The 22,959-nt window shown below is 37.2% G+C and overlaps 1 protein-coding gene across 16 annotated transcripts in view; it reads right to left on the reverse strand.

The window, feature by feature from the left end:
- ATG7 (autophagy related 7) overlaps positions 1-22,959 on the reverse strand; it is a 237,862-nt gene that overhangs the window by 107,508 nt on the left and 107,395 nt on the right. For all 16 annotated transcript variants that reach the window (XR_013357403.1, XR_013357402.1, XR_013357407.1 and 13 more), the window contains one exon: positions 14,967-15,089. Coding sequence is in view for 10 of the 16 variants with exons in the window: in XM_077857802.1 (XP_077713928.1) it covers positions 14,967-15,089 (123 nt within the window). In the remaining 6 variants the exon portion in view is untranslated. The remainder of the gene's footprint in view (positions 1-14,966; positions 15,090-22,959) is intronic.

Below are 22,959 nucleotides of genomic sequence, written 5' to 3' on the forward strand. Positions count from 1 at the left end.
AGACTTTATTTATTTATTCATAGAGACAGAGAGAGAGAGAGAGAGAGAGAGAGAGAGAGGCAGAAGACAGAGAAGCAGGCACTATGCAGAGAGCCTGATATGGGACTCGATCCAGGGTCTCCAGGATCACGCCCTGGGCTGCAGGCAGCACTAAACCGCTGCACCACCGGGGCTGCCCTAACCCCCACTTTCTCTGTCTCAGACTACATCTTGAAAAACTGCTACTACCCAACAAAATGCATGACTTTATCTAATTGTTTTTATAATTCAAAGGCATATATCTGTCAAAAAGAGCTTCTGGCTGGATCAGGCTAACCAGTATTCCATTCCACTCTGAGACAACAGAATTCAGAAAAACCAGCTTGACAGATCAATGTAAGCTCCCGTCTTAAATGTTTAATTTCTGTTTGGCTTTACAAAATATCGAAAAAAGCCTTCACAGTCCTGTGATCACCTCCTCAAAAGCCTTAGGCATTGGGTATCCCCATGGGAGGATGAAGAGGCACCCACTACTCAGGGCTGTTTGGCTATGGAGGCTGTCTCAGACCAGGATGCCAAGGTGATACCTAGAGATACTCACCAGGAAGAGGCCTGTCTAGAGCAGCAGAAGCTCTGGGGTATGCTACCTAATAGGAGAACTGTATTTTCCTTTTAGAAATCAAGGTGTTAAGAGTTTAGAGATAAGATCAAGCTTATATACCAAGTAACTGATGCTTAATTTTTATTTTTATTTATTATTTATTTTTAAAAGATTTTACTTATTTATTCATGAGAGAGAGGCAGAGACATAGGCAGAGGGAGAAGCAGGCACCCTGTGGGGAGCTGGATGTGGGACTCAATCCTAGGACCCTGGGGATCACGACCTTAGCTGCAGGTAGACGTTAAACCATTGAGCCACCCAAGTGCCCCTTAATTTTTATTTTTTAAAACTTTTAAAGTATAACGTTACAAACTTGTGGGGGAAAAAAAGCAAATAATGGTTTGAAAGGTACTTTAAAAATTTTGTGGACTACTGGGAAAATAGGAATACATACTGGCTTTTAGATGCCATGATGGAATTACTGTCCATTATTCTGTGATATAATGGTATTCGGCGTATATGAAAAGAATAACTATTCTTAGGTGATTCATGCTAAAAATTTAGAGGTGAGGTATCATTGTATGTGGGACTTGCTTTCAAATGGTTCAGGAAAAGAGAAAGTGTGTGGGTGTGTTTGTGATGTGCTGTGTGTATGTACTAGCCATAGTGCAAGACAGGGTGAAATAAGGTGAGCAGAGACTAAGGCCTGGAAAATGGAGGCACAACAAAAATGGGAACAAAAATCACTATCATATTTACACAAAGTTCATTTCTACAAACAATGAGCTAACATGATCTGACAGCCTGTCACAACAGAAAATCAACACTGCCCTTAGAAGCCAGAGAGAGAAAAGGAAAGAAGGAAGCACACAGAGTCCTAGCTATGTGCACTGGGGCTCCATGCTGTCTTTCTCTTCTCTTGGTTAAACTCCTTTATTGAGATATAATTCACATGCCATACAATTCACCCATTTAAAGTGCACAACTCAGTGGCTGCAGTATAGTCACAGCTGTGCAAGCATCACCATAATCTAAGATTAGAACATTTTATCACCTCCAGAAGAGATCCATATGGATTTTTAAATTCTGGACATTTCATGTAAATGAAATCCTGTAATATGTAGCCTTTGGTGACTGGCTTCTTCCACTTAGCAGGTTCATCTGTGTTAAAATATGTGTCAGTAGTTCTTTTCTTTTTTTCTTTTTTTTTTTTTTTTAATTTTTATTTATTTATGATAGTCACAGAGAGAGAGAGAGAGAGGCAGAGACACAGGCAGAGGGAGAAGCAGGCTCCATGCACCGGGAGCCTGACGTGGGATTCGATCCCGGGTCTCCAGGATCGCGCCCTGGGCCAAAGGCAGGCGCTAAACCACTGCGCCACCCAGGGATCCCCAGTTCTTTTCTTTTTATTGTCAAATAATATTCCAGTATTTTCCAGTCTAACACCTACATTTTATTGATCCATTCACTAGATGGACCTCTGGATTGTTTCTACTTTGGGGCTATTATACAAGTAAACAATGCTGTTACGAGCATCAGTGTGCATCTTTTTGTATGAACAAATGTTTTCATTTCTCTGGGTTATGTACCTTGGGGTGGAATTGCTGAGCAATATGGTAACTCTGTGTTTAACTCTTTGAGGAACTGTAAGTGGCTGCACCATTTTACATTCCTACTAGCAATGTATGAGGGTTCCAGTTTCTCCACATCCTTGGCAACACTTACTGCTGTCTTTTTGATTATAGCTACCCTAGTAGGTACAAAGTAGTATCTCAGTGGTTTTGATTTTCATTTCCCTGATGGCTAATGATGCTGACATTCCTTTCATGTACTTATTGGATATGTGCATATCCTCTTTTGAGACATGTCTATTTAAATCCATCGCCCAGTTTTTAATTGGGCTTATGTCCTTTTATTACTGAGTTTTGAAAGAATTTCCAGTAAGTTCTAGACATCAGTTCCTTACCAGATATATGACTTGCAAAAAACTATTTAAAGCACAAAGTTTTAAATTTTGATGTACTCCAATTTGTCTCTTTTCTTTTGTTAGATACCTTCTTATTTAATGCTCACAGCAGTTGTGAGGAGCAGGAATTATTGATCCCATTCTATAAATGAAGAAAATGAAACTCCGTGAAATCAGGCAAATGACCCAAGGCTCCTGCAGGACCCCACAGGCCTCCTGCTCATGGTCTTGCCCCACACAATGCACATGGCTGAAAGGCAGCAGTCTTGGTTATTTGGCGAAGCTGTAATATGGACTCAGATCCTTTGACCAGGTCACGGTTCAGGCTACTCATTTACTCTATGAGTATTATATTGTAATGTGGTTTATTGTTAAAGAAAATGCTTGAATATTATACATTCAACATTCTGAAGATGTTATCATTACTTAAGGGCTTTCGAGATCATCTTTGGAAGCTGTACCAAGAGGTTGTGAGTGGCAGATTCAAGGAACACACTCGATTATGGTGTGGGGAAACTTTGGTTTAGGTTTATAAAGAAGCCAAAAGTCCAGGGCATCAAGGCGGACAATGAGGTGAGTTATGATGCTGGCTTACATCATATTGAATTTATATATACTGCTACATTTACCAATCAACATAAGGTATGAGAAATGTTATGATATGGCTCAAATAGATCTAAATCTCTAAAGAATCCAACAACAACAAAAAATGCCTCTAGCCATGACAACCCAGATAGGACAGATAACAGTGAATAGTTATAAAATGTATAAAAAGTAATCATCTTGATACATTTTAAAACATTTTGACATAAAAATTTGGCCATCTCTTTTCTTCTTGGTCTCACCAGCTATATTTGAAACAAAACCACTGGATTATTAGAACTAAAAAGAATTTCACATATGGCTCAATTCCTTTAAAAAACTGATATACAAAATTTTCAAGTTTTGAATATTTATCCCAATACTCAGGAGAACATGAGGAGAACAAGGACTGAAATTTATAGAAGGATGCAGTACCCATATTCTATTTCTTAATATTTGCCATTTTAACTCTTCTCTTAGCATTTATGATTCTCTTCTTCTCTCCCCCATAGATCTCTAAATGGATTATACTATCCAGACTGCTCTTCGGAAGGGTGGGGACTCTACCCAAACTTCATCGTTTATCCTCCAATTGGATCCTTCTTCAACACCAACTTATCTAAACATCTCAAATCTATGTAGATAACTCTGACAGCAAATAAAAGGGATTCATTTTATAAACTGAGTTCTGAAGGGATACTGCCAAGCCTTATTTCAAAAACCAGGCTCTTATTTCCAATCTAAGAATTAAATGGCTTTCTGCCTGCTGTTTCTGCCTTTCTCAAATTAGGAGAGAAGGCCAAGGCTGTGTCTCAAGGGATTGCTTCATAAGGTAAAACCAAAGCAGGATACAGTCTGAGGATTGGCCAGTGCAGGTTGGAAGTGGGCTAGCAGAAGACTGTGGGAAAAGCAAACTAGGTTCATGAGCAGGCTAGGTCAGTCCCCACAGCAATTTCTCTCCATTGGAAACAGGTCTAAGTGCTGACATGGGGGTTTCCCACAGCTTCTACTGGCCTCCAAAAGCATATTTGTCATCAGAGGTTCTTGATGAAGCTGTACATAAATATCTGTTGTTAAATACAAAACAAAACAAAAAAATATTCCACAGGAACCAAATCAAAACCATCTGTGAGGGGGTGAGGCCAAAAACTCAGTGTAAGTGCAAAAGGCCCAGCAGAAACACTTGTTAATTGTGTTATTTACTTTGCTGAATAGTAAATTGTCATGCCAATGAAGTCATATCACATGACTATAATGTTTTTCATATGACTTTCCTGCTATGAGAGAAATGGGCACTTTATTTTCCAGAATTCTGAATTCTGTAGTAGATGAGTCAGAACCTGAGTTTTAATTCAGAATCAACCCTTTGGCTCAGCCTTCTTTATTTCTGCCAGCCTGTTCATGATTTTACATCTTTGTTATTGTTGGCATTCAACTATTTTTTAATGATCATTCGTTAATCTCTGATTCTGCAGGAAAAAAGTTCTGCTTAGAAAACACTTGACAAAGATGTAAATTCTATTAATGAAGTGCTGTAACTGCAATCCTAAAATCGTAACTGCATGACACAGCATCAAATATTGATGACACAGTCAAGGCAAGGGAAGAAAACATAGCCTAAAAGTAATCCTGGAGTCACGTAACTTGCAAACCTTTAAAAATGAGAATAAAGTATTTTGGGGAAATTGGGTTATGAAATTTTGTTATTTGAATTTCTCAAGGATATAGCTTGCTTTATTACCTCTCTTATGAATCGGTCTTTTCTCTCTAGATGGGGTTTGAAAATTATTTGGCATTTCCCCCAGCACAATGTTGAACCTACAGTTGGAACTAATTCAGTACATGTGAACAGGTACTTGATGAAAAATAACCCTAAAAAGATTAAGTCACAGCAAATTTTATGAAAAGATGGCTAAGTAATTTGTGTGTTTGATTTACACTGAGCCTTTCTTCAACAAATTCAGCAGTTTTAAAAGCATCTGGTGAGCACTTCAACAGCTTCATGACTTGGATATCTTGTACTTTGTCAACTTTAAGGCCATTTCCTTTTATTCCAACTGGAATAAACAGACAGGGATAAGCAACAGGGAACTCTGGTTAATCTCCAAGTATCCAAACCCATTCTCAAAAAGTAAGGATCAGAAGTTTGCAAAATTCCTATTTGGATAGCAACATTTTAAGAGGGCAAAAGATGAGGGGGGTGGGGGGCTTTTCTCCATAGGGCCTTCTAATACCTCATGGGTAGAATGTAACTATAATTTGGCAGATTGATGGACTATAGACTAAGGACTGTCTCCATCCAAGACCTCTTCTTTAGGAGACGTAACATTAGCAAAAACATTTATGAGAGGAGTATTTTTAATTTTTTAAGCTACAACTCAAGACAGTCAATCTATCACACACATTCCTCATTTAAATACTAGCTCAATAGCTTCTCGTCACTGCACTCAGTGAAACAGGATAATTTTCTTTACCAGCTAAATCCATCTACCAGACTCCCTCTTTTTCCCCAGGCTCTATCACCATCCTATCTCTAATACCATTCATTTACGCCATTACCTCAAAATCACCATTACCCCCAAATAAACTCGTCTTTGTAAGTTTGATCTGTCTGCCCCTCCCTTGGCCCCATCACCACATTCACAGTCCCTATTCTGCACCTTACACCTCACCCCTCCTCCAACAGAAACCAACCTGGTGATTTGTCTGTTAATTTCAATCTCAACAGCACTGTGGTAACAATAGTAAACTAGCCTAAAATAATGACAATCATCTGGGGGCCATTTGATGATGGAAGAAAGGTGGGTGCGAAAAACTGGGTTGCATTAGTCAATCTCACTAAATCTGGGTGATTGTCTCAGAATATATCTTCAAATCCATTATTCCTGTGTTCCTTTCTATGAAAAGAAAGGGATTTATAGTCTCTAGTAGGATCAGCTCTGCATTCTTCCTTTAGAAAGGGTCTATATTTTGGGAGATAGACCACAGGTGTTAAAGGATAGGGGATTGTTTAATAGCATCAAAACTTTTCTTTCTTTAATGAAAAAATAATTATTTTGCTATAACATTGATGAGCCTTGAAAACATCATGCTTAGGTAAAGACACCAGACACAATGGGCCACATATTGTTTGATTTCATTTACATGACACGTCTGGGATAAGCAAATCCATAGAGACAGAAAGTACAGTAGTGGTTGCCAGGCCTGGAAAGAAGGCAGAATGAGCAGTGACTGTTAATGAGCATGGAGTTTCTTTCTGGGCGATGAAAATGTTCTAAACTTAGAAGTAAGAGTGGTATGGCAACTCTGTGAATACACTAAAAACCACTGAATTGTATACTTTAAGAGGGTAAATTTCATGGTATGTGAATTACAACACAATAAAGCTGCTAGTTAAAAAACCCACCTTATCTGATTTCAGATAACTCTGGTTCCAACTACGTGCTCATGATTCTGAGTAACACACTAAAGACTCTTGGCCTCTGAGACCTTTATTCGTTTAGAATGCCTTCCACCCCTTCCCTCTCCTTTCCCTCCCCATTTTTATTTATTTATTTATTTATTTATTTATTTATTTATTTATTTATTTATTTATTTATTTATTTTTCAATCCAGTTTTATTTTTTTATTTTTATTTTTTTTTTCCAGTTTTATTTTTAAAGACAGTCTATTCATCCCTTAAAACTAACTGGTGATGGATGTTAATTAGACTGATTGTGATGGTCATTTTGGAATACATACAAATATCAAATCATTTTACACTGAACACCTGACACTAATATAATGTTGAATGTCAATTATAGCTCAGTAAAAAATTAAATAAAAAAATTAAATTTTAAAATTTAACTGGAATACTTGTTCCCTTCTGTGTGAAGCTTTCTTTGACATCCCTATTCCCCCAGGCAGGAGTAAGTGCTCTCTGAGCACTTAATATATATAAATGACTAAAAATATTTTTGATATTAGAATGCACTATTTACATCTGTTTCTCATATTAGACTATGAGTTCATCTCATTAACTTCTGTATTCAGTTACCAGCACAGTGACTTGCTATCAAATTTTTTAAAGGTGTTCAGTAATTCCTGTTATAAAAATAGTATGTGTACAAACACATATTTTATAAACAACATTCAAAATGATGCACTCACATGTAATTATCTGGTTGAATCTTTTGTAATTCCAATACTGAGGCATAAAAAAAGCCCAAGATGTGAACTGGGCATTCTTTTCTTTCTTTTTTTTTTTTTAAGATTTTATTTATTTATTGACGAGACACACAGAGAGAGAGCAAGCAGGCTCCATGCAGGGAGTCCAAAGTGGGACTTGATCCTGGGTCTCCAGGATCAGGCCCTGGGCTGAAGGCGGCGCTAAACCATTGAGCCACCCGGGCTGCCCTTAACTGGGCATTCTTGATTGCATTGCTAAAATAAATAAATTGGGGCCTTTCTATATGGAATGAAGAATTTTGTTTTTTTATTAATAAATACCTCTTAATGCATTGGGAATCAAATACATAAACCAAAACACTACCTTCACCTAGATTTTGATATATATATATTTATTTACACACACATACATATTTTTCATAGTAATGTAAAATAATGTAGGGGGCAATGCATTTTATTGTTAGAGGCCTTCTGCTGAGCTTTGTCTTAAAATACAGCCCAATTTAGAGCACTGAAATACATAAGGCAGTTAATAACAGACATAAAAGAAATAATAGTAATACAATAGCAGGGGACTTTAACACCCCACTTACATTTGATCATCCAAGCAGAAAATCAACAAGGAAATAGTGGCTTTGAATGACACACTGGACCAAATGGATTTAACAGACAAACTCAGAACATTCTATCCTATAACAGCAGAATACACATTCTTTTCAAGTGCACACAGAACATTCTCCAGAACAGATCATATATTAGGTCACAGAACAAGTCTCAATGAATTAAAAAAAAAAATCAAAATCATACCATGTATCTTTTCTGACCACAATGCTATGAATCTAGAAATCAACCACCACCAAAAAAAAAAAAGAAAAAAGAAAAAAAAATTCTGGAAAAAGCAGAAACACATGGAGGTTAAATAACATGCTACTAAAACAATGAATGGGTCAACTAAGAAATCAAACAAGAAATTGAAAATTACATGGAAACAAAAATGAAAACACAATGGTCCAAAATCTCTGGGATATAGCAAAGTGGTTCTAAGAGGGAAGTTTATAGTAATACAGGCCTACCTCAGGAAGCAAAAAAAATCTCAAATAAACAACCTAACCTTATCCCTAAAGGAGCTAGAAAAAAGAACAAACAAAACCTGAACCCAGCAAAAGGAAGGAAATAATAAGGACTAGAGCAGATAAGTGATGCAGAAATTAAAAGAATAGAACAGATCAATGAAAACAGAAGCTGGTTCTTTAAAAAGATCAAAATGGATAAACTTCTAGTCAGACTCATTTCAAAAAAAGAGAGAGAAAAATCAATTTAAACAAAATCACTAATGAAAGGGGAGAAACCGCCACCAACACCACAGAAGTAACAGAATAACAATTGTAACAGACTATTATGAAAACCTATATATCAACAAATCGGATAGACAGACAGTTCAGAAGACACGGATAAATTCTGAGAAACATACAGCCTCCCAAAAATGAAGCAGGAATAAAAAGAAAATTTGAACAGACTCATTACCAGCAAAGAAATTGAATCAGTAATCTAAAAACTCCCAACAAACAAAAGTCCAGGACTAGACAGCTTCAGAGATGAATTCTATCAAATATTTAAAGAAGTGTTAATACTTATTCCCAAAAATATGAGGAATGAAAACTTTCAAATTCACTCTTTGAGGCCAGTAGCACCCTAATACCAAAACCAGAAACAAACACCACAAAATTGGGAACTATAGGCAAATATGTCTCAGGGATATAGATGTAAAAATCCTCAACAAAATATTAGCAAATAGAATTCAAAAATATATTTAAAAAAATCATACAGCATGAATTAGTGGGATTTATTACTGGGATGTGAGGCTGGTTTAATATTCACAAAACAATCAACATGATACAACACATCAATAAGAGAAAGGATAAAAACCATATGATCATTTCAACAGATGGAGAAAAAGTATTTGATGAAGTATAACATCCCTTCATGATAAAAAAAATAAAACCCTCTGCAGAGTAGGTCTAGACGAAATCTATCTTAACATAATAAAAGCCTTATATTAAAAGCCCACAGCCAATGTCATACTCAATGGTGAAAAACCAAGAGCTTTTCCCCTAAGGGCACAAATAAGACAAAGATAGCCACTCTCACCACTTTTATTCAATATAGTACTAGAAGTCCTAGCCACAGCAATTAGACAACTAAAGAAATAAAAGACATCCAAATTGTTAAGGAAGAGGTAAAACTCACTATTTGCAGATTACACGATACTCTATGCAGAAAACCCAAAGACTCCATCAAAAAACTACTAGAACTGATAAATGAATTCAGTAAAGTCCACAGGATACAAAAATCAATGTACGGAAATCTATTGCATTTCTATACACAAATAATACAGCAGCAGAAAGAGAAATGAAGAAAACAATCCCATTTACAATTGCATGAAAAACAAAAAAATATCTAGGAATAAACTTAACCAAGGAGGTGAAAGACCTGAACTCTGAAAACCATAAAAAATACTAATAAAAGAAATTCAAGATGATACAAAGAAATGGAAAGACATTTCATGCTCATGGGTTGGAAAAACAACTATCATTAAAATGTCTATACTACCTAAAGCAATCTACAGATTTAGTACAATCCCTATCAAAATACCAATAGCATTTTTCACAGAAATAGAACAATCCTAAATTAAAAAAAAAAAAAGATTTTATGTATTTATTTTGGTGGGAGGTGGGGAGAAGGAGAGAGAGAATCCCAGCCAAACTCTGCACTGAGCACAGAACCCAATGCAGAGCTCAATCCAATGACCCTGAAATCATGACCCAAGCCAAAAATCTAGGGTCAGATGCTTAACCAACTGAGCCACCCAGGCACCCCTAAACATTCCTAAAATTTGTATAGAACCACAAAAGACCCCAAATAGCCAAACCAATCTTGAAAAAGAAAAGCAAAATTGGTATCACAATTCCATGTTTCAAGTTACATTACAAAGTCGTAGCAGTTAAAACAGTATGGTACTGGCATAAAAAAAGAAACAGATCAGTGGAATAGAAAACTCAGAAATAGGGAAGCCTCGGTGGCTCAGCAGTTTGGCGCTGCCTTTGGCCCAGGGCGTGATCCTGGAGACTCGACTTCCCCGTCGGGCTCCCTGCATGGAGCCTGCCTCTCCCTCTGCCTGTGTCTCTGCCATTCTTTCTTTCTCTCTCTCTCTCTCTCTCTCTCTCTCTCTCTCTGTCTCTCATGAATAAATAAATAAAACCTTTAAAACACACACACACACACACACACACAACTCAGAAATAAACCCATTATACAGTCAATCTTCAACAAAGGGGGAATGAATATACAATGGAAAAAAAAATCTCTTCAACAAATGGTTTTGGGAAAACTGGATAGCAACATGAAAAAGAATGAAACTGGATCATTTTCTTTCACCCTACACAAGAATAAACTTAAAATGGATTGCAGATCTAAATGTGAGACCTGAAATCATAAAAATCCTTGACAAGAGCACAGATAGTAATCTCTCCAATATGGAATATAGCAACATTTTCTAGATATGTCTCTTGAGGCAAGGAAAATATTTTCTTTATTTTAAAAAAAATTTTTTTTATTGGAGTTCGATTTGCCAACATATAGCATAACACCCAGTGCTCATCCCGCCAAGTGCCCCCCTCAGTGCCCATCACCCAGTCACCCCAGCCCCCTGCCCACCTCCCCCTTCCACTACCCCTTATTCATTTCCCAGAGTAAGGTGTCTCTCATGTTTTGTCACCCTCACTGATATTTTCACTTATTTTCTCTCCTTTCCCTTTATTCCGTTTCACTAATTTTTATATTCGAAGCAAGGAAAATAAAAGCAAAAATAAACTATTGGGATTACATCAAAATAAGAAGCTCCTGCACAGTGAAGGAAACACTCTACAACACTAAGGAAACAATCTACAAACGGAAGAAGATATTTGCAAATCACATATCCAATAAAGGGTTAGTATGCAAAATATATAAAGAACTGATACAACTTAATACCCCAAAACCAAATAATCCAATTTAAAAATGGGCAGAAGACATGGACATTTCTCCAAAGAAGACATCCAGATGGTTAATAGACATATCAAAAGATGCTCAATATCACTCATCATCAGGGAAATGCAAATCAAAACCACAATGATATATTACCTCACATCTGTCAGAATGGCTAAAATAAAAAACATAAGAAACAGCAAGTGTTGGCAAGGATATGGAGAAAAAGGAACCCTCATGCAATGATGGTAGGAATGGAAACTGATGCAGTCACTATGGAAATTATGGAGATTCCTCAAAAAATTAAAAATAGGATTATCCTACAATCTATTAATCACACTACTGGGTATTTACCCCCAAAATAAAATATGCTAATTGAAAGGGATACATGTACTCCTATGGTTACTGCATCATTATTTATAATAGCCAAACTACAGAAGCAGCCCAAGTATCCACTGACAGATAAATGGATAAAGAGGATGTGGTAAAATTACAGTGGAATATGATTCAGCCATAAAAAAAAAGAATGAAATCTTGCCATTTGCAACAACATGAATAGATCAAGAAAATATAATGCTAAGTGAAATAAGTCATACAGAAAAAGGCAAATACCAATATGCATATGATCTCAGTCATATGTGGAACTTAAATAATGAAACAAAAACAAACTGAAAAAAAAAAAAAAAGAGAGAGAGAGAGAGACAAACTGAGAAACAGACTCTTAACTATAAAAAACTGATGGTTACCAGAGGGGAGGTAGGTGGAGGCATGGGTGAAATGGGGGTGGGGGATGAAAGAGTATACTTGCTATGATAGAAAATAAGAGGAAATAAAATGACAAGAATTTTTTTAATTAAAAAAAAAAAAAACCTACAGCCCCATTTAAAGCTTTTTAAGAAAAATAATGGGGACACCTGGGTAGCTCAGTGGTTGAGTGCCTGCCTTCAGCTCAGGTCGTGATCCCAGGGTCCTGGAATCAAGTCCTGCATTGGGATCCTCACAGGGAGCCTGCTTCTCCCTCTGCCTATGTCTCTGCCTCTTTCTCTGTGTCTCTCATGAATAAATAAATAAAATCTTAAAAAACAAAAAGGAAAAAGAATGATCCTTTTCTAAGATAAGGATTGCAAATTCTTTTTTTTTGAAAGAAAAAGGGGACTGATGGGACTGGATCCCGGGTCCCCAGGATCAGGCCCTGGGCTGAAGGCGGTGCTAAACCACTGGGCCACCATGGCTGCCCCAGGATTGCAAATTCTAACACCTTTGTTAGGGTCATTAACTTGAGAGCATTGTTTAAATGGAGAATATCACTTAAAAAATAACTTTGGGTAAAAAAGCAACAACTTTGGGTAAAAAAGCAATTTGTCTCTAGAAAGGAAACTAGGTGGTAAGGGACAAATGTAGATTTCCTTTTCATGCAGAATATTTTTTACATCTTTAAATTTCATATAAAGTACATTATTTATCTACATAATTTGCATCCTGGCTCCAGCTAACCATCACTATTAAGAAATGCAGGCCTAGGCTTGCCAGATCTGGTATTTTCAAAGTCGGAAATGGGAAAATTCAGATTTTTTTATGTAAAACTCCTTAGTTTTAAATGTTGACTTTATTCAGAATTTAACACACAGGGCAGGCCAAACAAAACACACCTGCAAGCCATATCTGGCTCACAGGCCAACCAGTCTACCATCTCTAATCAAAAATCGGATGTGCAGCTTATGATTCCAAAACTATAAATATAATTTAGTAGAGGAAAACTTCAAAAAGAAAACAGACTTGTGGATGAAGCCATGTCCCCTCCTGCCCCACCATCTATTTAGTCACTATTGTTCTCTTAAACTTCCCCTTCTCTTTCTGGGTCTTTGAAAAGGCTATTAATGTTTGACCAACTCAAATGTAAAACAAGCCAGATTTCATCAAGGAACCTGCCCATTATCCTAGCATCTGCTCTGTTTTAATTAGTGAAATTTGGGGTCAATTTTAAGTTGCAATTCATCTAGCCAATGAAAGAGAAGTATATGAATTATTTCTAGCTGGGTAGAGAAATATTCCTTCAGCAAACTAGTCAACGATTGCATGGTTGAAAACATCTTTAAGTTATTTTTACCTCATCATCAGGCAGTAAGTACAATGCTACTCAAAGGATAAAAAGGTGGCCATGAGCAACATAATGTTCTGAACTGTGTCTGGGAACCAATCACAGTTCTAGAGAAAAATCTCAAGTCTCTGTAAGTTCAGCAGAGATGCATTCATCTTCTGAAACTGAAGCTATGAGACAATATGTAGATCTAACTATTGGTTATAAGTGGAATACTACAACTACTGAATGCCCAGAGGACACCAAGGCAAGTTAAAGAAGAACTAGTTTCAAGGGTTTTTTTTTTAAAGTTTTATTTATTTAAATAATCTTTACACCCCATGTGGGGCTCAAACGCATGACCCCCAGCTCAAGAGTTGCATGCTCTTCCAACTGAGCCAGCCGGGCATCCCAGAAATGATTCCAGTCTTAGAAATAGTACTTGAGATATAGTATCTTGCTTCTCTGTTGTGCCTAAAACTCTCACCTCCATCTGCTGAAAGCCTCAGAGGATATGACTTTGGTAGTTCCTCTTTTCCTTAGTGCTACTAGCTCCAATCTTTCAAACTGCGGCCTTAGTTTGCCATCAGCTAGTCTAGTATTGGGTCTGAATGTCTATTCACTGACTACTGGGGACTGCCCCAATGGGGAAGACACAACCCCAGGAAGGGGGGGAATGGGATGGTAATCCATAAAGAGGACAATAGAACTAATGGCATCTTTGCAAGTGTTCCACTCCATCATGACACAGGCACTCAAGGCTTTCTTTATGTAGCTTGTGGAAATGCTAAGACAGGCTACATTTCTCCTAAGAACTTCTACACAAGAAATTAAGATTTGCAATATATTCTAAGTGACAAAGCATAATTTTCTCAGATTGTGACTGGGGAAGCCATTTTATTTATTTTTATTATTTTTATTTTTTTTTATTTTAAAAATTTTTTTCTTTTTAAATTTATTTATTCATGATAGTCACACGGAGAGAGAGAGAGAGGCAGAGACACAGGCAGAGGGAGAAGCAGGCTCCAAGCACCGGGAGCCCGATGTGGGATTCGATCCCGGGTCTCCAGGATCGCGCCCTGGGCCAAAGGCAGGCGCCAAACTGCTGTGCCACCCAGGGATCCCCCGGAAGCCATTTTATAATAGAGTTCAGTGATCTCAGAAGATGTATCTAATTATGAAATAAAAGCCAGGCATATCCTCTCTGAAGAACATGGCCAGAGCCCTTGTCTTTACTGTCTTACATTCTGATGTGTGGACATCAGAGCCAACTCTCCCATGGCCACAGGCATGGCTAGTCTTTAGAGAGGACCAGAGGTGCTTGAAAATCCATAACCTTTACTCCCTTTAATTATGTGGATTGGGCACCTACTATATAACAATCTGCACACATCAACATCCAGCAACTGAAAAGGTTCCTCCTTTTCTGATAATTAGAAAAATTATTTAGCAATGTTTGTTCTAAGGATAAACATCATAATTAACTGCTTCTTTACTTTTCCATAAACCTGAGTATCAAGTAGGTTTCAAACACACCAGTCCTCAGTACAGAGAGCTTTCTTTATTCTTACCTCAGCAGCTTGGGTCTCTTGATGCAGCAATGTGAGACCAGTCAAATCTTCTAAGAAGGAATGTGAAGAATTAAACACCTTCGCTAGGAAATTAAATCCTTCTCGTTCATATTGATCAAGAACCTGTAAAACATTTATAATTTTTAAAAAGAGGTTGCAGGTTTTAAAAGCATATTACAATATTTTCACTTCTACAAGCACCTGTCAAAAATGAAACTAAAACTAGAATTAAATATGGGGATAATAATGCAATCTGGTGGGCAAAAACTGGGAGGGCTTAGTATTTATCATTTTTCTCGTTTTAGAAACAATGACATTGTCTTCCAGTTCAGATGACAATTTTTTCAAATAAAATTTAAGTCTCATGCAAATTCACTAAAATTCCCAGAAAAGCTGAGGTTACCTACTTTCTTTTTTTTTAAAGATTTTATTTATTTACTCATGAGAGACACAGAGAAAGAGACAGAGACATAGGCAGAGGGAGAAGGCTTCCTGCAGGAAGCCCAATGTAGAACTCGATCCCAGGACCCTTGGATTACAACCTGAGCCAAAGGCAGATGCTCAACCACTGAGTCACCCAGGTGCCCCTGGGGTTACCTACTTCTAATGTTCAATTGTTAAGGAAAAAAATAACAAGCCAGAAAAGAGCCAAGAAAAAAATTAAAAAGGATAAAGGCAAAGAGAGGGATAAATGGGTGGGAAATGTGATCTACTGGCTAACCATATATATATATTTTTTAAGCAGAATAGCTTAAAAATGTAAAAATAAATTTCACCAGGAATGTCATAAAAGAGGATACCTAAATGGCCAATAAAACATATGAAAAGTTGCTCTCAACATTACAAGTGATTAGGGAAATGAAAACTAAGACCATAATGAAATCCTACTTTTTACACACCAAAATGGCTAAAATGAAAAAGAAGATACCAAGTACTGGCAAGAATGTAGAACAACTAGGATTCTCACGGGAGTGCAAAATAAGAAAGCGATTTAGAGGCTTAGCATTTATATGCCCTGTGATCAAGCAATTATACTCCTAGACATGATTTTATACATATATAACATATATATAATATATAAATATATTAATATAATAATCTACAAAAAAGGTATACAGTTGTGCATCAGAAGACCCAAAGTGTCCATAGCAGCACTACTCATGATAGTCCAAACTAGGTACTACTCAGGCATCCATCAATAGTAGAATGAATGAACAAACTGGCATATTCATGCAATGGAATACTACTTAGCAATGAAAACAAACTATACCTACTGGCAACAATATAGATAATTCTTACAAACATCATGTTAAAGAAGAGAGAAGCAATATTTACTGTATGGTTACATTTTTATAAACAAAATAAAAAAAAAAGAACAGGCAAAATGAATCTAGGTCAGGAGAGTGGTTACTCATGGAGGGACTGAAACTGGAAGAGGAACAAGGAAGGCTCCAGATACTGACAACATTTGTTTCTTTATCTGGGTGTTGGTGTGCTTTATGAAAAGGCATCAAGCACTTTTTTTGTATAACATGTTGTCCTTTGATGAAAAGATTAAAGGCCTGCAGTCTTGATAGGTGAACAATATGAGAATGTATGAGTTCTTAGAAGTGAACAAAATAATGATTATCATATTTAAAAATTCAAAGATCACAGGAATTGTGAATGTTAGAAAGGAAACAGTGAACCAGAATGTCTCAAGAATTCTCTCGGAACTCAGAAGAAATAGAGATGAATGTATCAAAAAGTAGACACTGAAGATAAATCCAAGAAATCAATGGCACATGAATAGAAATGCTGGAGAAGCAAAATAAGAAATAGAAAACAATTAAAAAAAATTCCTCCATAAAGAAATGAAAATGTATAAACCCTTTGATGCAACAATTCCACTTCAAAGACTTTTCATACAGATATAGTTGTCCATGAGTAAAAAAAAAAAAAGTCAACATGTAATGATGCTCACTGAAATATTGTTTGCAATAACAAAAGATTAGAAGCAGCTACTCTTTAATAGGGGGCTGGTTAACAAAATTATGGCGTATTTACAATCAAGGGCATAATTAAAAGAATGAGGTAGCTCTATAGTATTGATGTAAACTTATTTCCAAGACATGCGGAAATATTAAAAGCAATATCCACACCACGTGTCTACTATTAATGTTTTAAAAACAAAGATAGAGGAGGAAAGAGGAAGAAAGGGAAATTTACCTATGTGTATGCTTGTTCATGCATATAAGATCTCTGGAATAATACACACACACACAACTTGTGTCAAGTAGTTACCTCTGTAAATACTACTTGAATTTTTAAAGCCATGTAAATGTATTACTTATTTGAATATTAAAATCTCTGTTTTTTCCCCAGTGCTGGAGAAAGGTCTCAGAAGAAGAGAAAGAACTCTGAAGCCCTGATGAAGCTGGAGGAGCAGCCCTCCTTTAGCAGGAAACAAAGCAGCTGTAGTGTTAAGTTAGAAAAGCGGGGAGGTGGGGGTGAGAAGCCCTGGAGTCTGAAAGCAGGCAGCAAGGTCATCCGCTGCCAGAGAAGGGGATGGGGTGGACCATGGAGCTTCAGGACGGTGGTGATGGTCTGGGACAGCTGTGTGGGAAATGGAAGAAAGGAAATGGAAGCCCTTTCTCAGGACAGAAAATACAAGTTTTGGGAGAAATGTGGTAAAGGACTCATCTAAACTTGGGCATTGAAAAGATAAAGGTAAAAGAGAGGTCAAATAAATCAAGGGGCTGCTGAGTACCAATGAAGAAAGCCAAGGATGGTAAGGTAAGACCTGCAGACTGGAAGGAAGAGATACACTGGCAATCACAGAGGAGAAAAGGGTGATCAGTATGCCTCAAGGTACACAAAGCAAAGCCTTTGGCTGATGAACCCCAGTAAATTAACCTGACAACCCAACACCTGGATAAAAAGGCACTTAGTAACTGAATCCCTCAGGAGTAAAGAGATTCCTTGCAAGAAAGAATTTTGTCTTAGAAAAATATGCATGAAAATTAAGTGATCTTTTTCAAAATGATAAATACTATGTGTTTAGTGATCACTTATTTCTGAACCACTAAGCTCACTAATTAGCTACTTTGTGCCAGGTTTTCAGTAAGGAAAAAGAAGAAACAGGTTTGAAAAATGGATAAAAACTTTGAAAAAAATTAGAATAATTCCAGAGATGATACTTTGTTGTACCTTAATCAACCTTTCAGATTTCAAGTCTATGTTTCCACAGATAATTTTGCAGTGCTGCAAATCTGAATAGCAAAAAAACTAACAGCAAGAACAGTTGGAGCAAAACCCTCCCCCATAATCAAGACATACAGAAAGTTTAATGCTGAAACATTATTCATAGCTCTGGCTTCAAAAGTATGTGGAAAAACTTAATCCTCCAGAGGCATATTTAATCACGCAAGGGTTTTCTAGTATTCCCTTTATGTGCTGGGAAGTTAATCTGTGTTAGGAGTATAAGCAGCTTATAAAAGGTACAAGGATATTTTGCCCTATAGTTTGACCTTCTTAAAGGGGAAAATGTGTTTTAAATTACTCCTCACCCCCAAAAAGATACTATCACAATGAATTTGGGCATTGCAACAACATGTCAGTCTACATAAAACATAGTGCACCTCCTAAGTAATTAAAAAATACATGGTCCTGAGAAGTGTACTTACTCCATTTTGATAGATTGTAAGTACTCTAAAGGTACTGGGAGAGTTTGCTAAGTAGAGAAATAATAATGACTCTTTGTATATAAAGATATAGATCCTTTCCTGATGAACATGATTTTCCTTACTTAACTGTTTTATAAGGCTAGGTTAACTTTATTCATGTCTCATGCATACTGCTGGACAAAGATAGTAGACTCTCTTAAGAGAGAGTCTCGTGCTAAAATTCTCAGCTCTTTACTAGATCAAACCTTACCTCCCCAGCTAGGCATTTAAGTCCCTCTAGAACCTTCCAACTTTGGACAATTCTCTGAAGAATGCCTTTCACAGGGTGTAAGATCTCCTGATAATACCACACAATGATTTCCATTTCTCGAGAAGCAGAAGAGATTCATGGTCTACAACTCTTGCCTATTTTTAAACAAGAATACAGGAACTGAGTACCCAACCTAAAAAAAAAAAAAAAAAAAAAAGGCTTATGTGTTTTCTTCTTTTAGCTTATGTATTTTCATGCAGTGTCTGCAACCTCTTATTCAAAGTCTCTGTTGTTTAGAAATTGTATTTACTTACTCCAAATGATTTAAAAATCTACATGTGTCATGATCTCTAAAATATTCAGGGAAAGCTAGCCCAATATCCCAGATTGGGTAATAAAAGATTATGGCTGGAAGCCACCAGGACCTCTGATCCCCATCCTCTAAGAATCCACAAAGAAGGGTCAAAACACTCCCATCTGATGGATGGACAGTTACCCAGTAGTCTGCAGAGGCTTTGCTCCAAGGAGGGCAAACTCCTCTGTTTTCCAGTTCTGTTGCTAAGGGAGCCATTCCAGAGTGGAGAAGCCCCACTTTGGATAACAAGCTGGAAACATCACTAATAAGACCAGGAAACCCCTGATCAGTTTCTGTCTCTTGGTGTTTGGGATTTCTCTCACCATAATAAAAAAGAATCAAAGAGGAAGAAAGAAAGCTCTGATTTCAGCAGCCCTTAAAACTACTGTCCCACATTTACTGCTCCCAGCTCCTTTCTTATTCCTTCTTGGTGTTAACCACTGAGAGTGACCTCCAGTCTTCCTCCAAGGGAGATCTTTCACTTCCATCAAAGTTCAGCTCAAGTACCAGCTCCTGCATCAAGTATGCCTCCCTTGCCTGATTAATTCCACTCCCTATGATCTTTTCTTCCCTTTTATATTCTGATCCCACTTCCCAGGGCACACTAAGTTGCCAAAAGAACTGAAGGAAATGCTCATACTATCCATGATAACTGAGGGTTGACGGCATTTCCAACTATTAACCACATGCTGGATAACTTTGTTTCTGTTCTATATATCTCAGTGATATAAAGCAAATAATGGATGAGAAAACAGCTTCACATGGAAACATATAGCTATCAAACTAATTATTTTTCTTTTAAAGATTTATTTATTTATTCATGAGAGACATAGAGCGCATGTGAGAGAGGCAGAGACACAGGCAGAGGGAGAAGCAGGCTCCATGTAGGGAGCCCGACGTGGGACTCGATCCTGGGTCTCCAGGATCAGGCCCTGGGCCCCAGGATCAGGCGGCACTAAACTGCTGAGCCACCCAGGCTGCCTGCTATCAATCTAATTAAATCTGCTGCTGTTAACTTACTTTAATTGGACATAGGCAGGATTTATAAGGCCAAATTAAAAAAAAAAAAGAAAAATCTGAGTTCAGGGTATGTAATGGTATTACTGGCATATCAAAAATATGGAACAAGGAAGTCTCTTGTTGTTTCCCTGAAGTCTCTGAATAGTGTACAATCTTAGGCATCCAAATGCGAAATGGGCACAACTATAAATTAAAGGACGTGGAAGAGTTCAAGTGAAAACAGAAAACAGTATCAACATTGAGATAACTGACTATGGAATAAAAGTTCTAACACTTAAGTCTTTAAACTTCTTATGGTATAACACACAATTGCATTTAAAAAATCAGCTATCAAAAAATTTAAAAAATATATAAAAAATCAACTATCATATCTTGTTTTTTTCATATACCAAAATCACAATTCTGCTTGAGTCAACTGGGCAGAAGAAAAGAAACTGATTAACTGGGAGTTAACACTTAACTGGGAGCAAGCTGGAAACACTGGGCAAGACGCTTCACCTTTAGGAGCCTGTTTGCTCATCTCTAAAATGGAGACGCAACTCCATTCCTGTTTCCCTATCTACTAAGACACAAAAGGGATCTCACGACTTCGATCACTGACAAAGAATGGTTTATGAAGGGAAACTGAAATGCTATGCATTTATTACTTTAAAAATATTACTGCCAACTAGGGTTTGATAAATACAGAAAATATATGACAAGATGACACATAGTGATGTCAGCAATGTTAGCAGAGTGAGAGCCTCTTGTAAATCCTCTTCTTTGTAAGAGAAAAGAGAATAATGACAAAGTCTGAGGAGTATTTATATTCAGGAAAACATCTGAATTTCTGTAAAAAAACAAAGGGCTTTGAGGCTTTTAACATGCTCCATTCCCACCCCTTCCACCTTCTAGCTCAACTGTACCCTTGAACACTAATACAGAATCATAGTAGAAACCAGCCTGGCAGCCACTAGAGGGGGCAGACTGGAGTTGAAGCTCCTTCGAAGCTCCATTTTCAGAAAACTGCCACCTGCATAATAGTTGCTGCAACAACGCACTAACCAAAGAGTGTAAAACAAAATTCTGGGTAATATCATAAGAGACTTTGAAAAATTCCAACATATCATGAGAATCTGGAAGACTGTAAACAGGCATATGGTGAGCTGTATGCCCAAAGTTGTACACACGCTCAGGAAAGGTCTGAGAAGGCTGTAAGCTCTCACTTCTAGTTGACCCTCAGTATCTGTGCAAGCAGGAGAGGAAAGGTAAAGGCAGAACCCTTAAATGCCTGGTTCAGCATTGAAAACACTCCCCAATACACACACAGAGCATCTCGGCAAAGACTGTGATTTACTGGTTCAAGGAAATTAAGAAAATCTCTAATCATCAGATGACACCACACTAACAGCAGAAATTTCATGGTCACACAGGACAAAGAACATCAACTTAATGAAATTCGTTCAGTAAAAAAGTCACTAAATAACAGTAAAAAAAGTCACTAAATAACAACAGCAGCAGCAGCAAAGAACAATAATAAATGGGCAGAGGAGAGACTTTGATTTCCAGAGTTAACACATTATATTATGTAATACATCTAGCTCTCAACAAAAATTACTGGATATGTAAAGAAACCAGAAAATATGTCCCATACATAGAAACAAACCAAAAACAAAAATGGTCACTAGAAACCATTTCTCGGGAACATACTACTCAAAGACTTTACAATAGCTATTTTAAGGGCAGCCTGGGTGGCTCAGTGGTTTAGCGTCACCTTCAGCCCAGGTTGTGGTCCTGGAGACCCGGGATTGAGTCCCGCGTCAGGCTCCCTGCATGGAATGGAGCCTGCTTCTCCCTCTGCCTGTGTCTCTGCTTCTCTCTCTCTCTCTCTCTCTCTCTCTCTCTCTCTGTGTGTGTGTCTCTCATGAATAAATAAAATCTTCGGGAAAAAAAGCTATTTTAAGTAAATTCAAAGAACTAAAAGAAACAATGTCTAAGTACAAAAAAAAAAGCATGAAAGTGATGCTTCACTAAAATAGAGAATATCAATAAAGAGAAATTATAAAGAAGAACCAAAGAGCAATTTTGGAGTTGAAAAATACAACTGAAAAATTCACTACAGAGACTGAAATCAGTTTTAGGCATGGCAAAGAAAGAATGAGTGAAGATAGGTCAACTGAAAATATCCAGTCTGTGGGGCACTTGGGTAGCTCAGTTGGTTAAGCATCTGACTCTTGATTTCAGCTGGGGCATCACCTTGAGATTGTGAGATCATGCTCCATGTCAGGCTCCATGCTGAGCATGCATTCTCTCTCTCTCTCTCTCTCTCTCTCTCCCTCCCTCCTTCCCTCTCTCTCTCTCAAAACAAAACAAAGCAAAACAAAAAGTATCCAGTCTAAGGAGAAAGAAGAAAATTGAGCAAAACCTCAGAGACCTGTTGACATCATCAAGTGTACCAACATATGCCTAAAAGTAGTTTCAGAAGAGAAGAGAAGCAGAAGAATATTTGAAAAAATAATGGCAAAAAAATTCCCAAGTTTGATGAAAAACATTCTTCTACACATCCAAGCAGAATAAACTCAAAGAGACCTATACCTAGACACATCATAATTGAACTGTCAAAAGACAAAGGGATGATCTTGTAAGTGGAAGTGAGAAATAACCTATCATGTAAAGGGAATCATTAACAGCCAGTTCTTCTTCAGAAACAACAGGGACCAAAAG

Source organism: Canis aureus, chromosome 19, assembly GCF_053574225.1.
Source record: "Canis aureus isolate CA01 chromosome 19, VMU_Caureus_v.1.0, whole genome shotgun sequence".
NCBI classification, from domain to species: domain Eukaryota; kingdom Metazoa; phylum Chordata; class Mammalia; order Carnivora; family Canidae; genus Canis; species Canis aureus.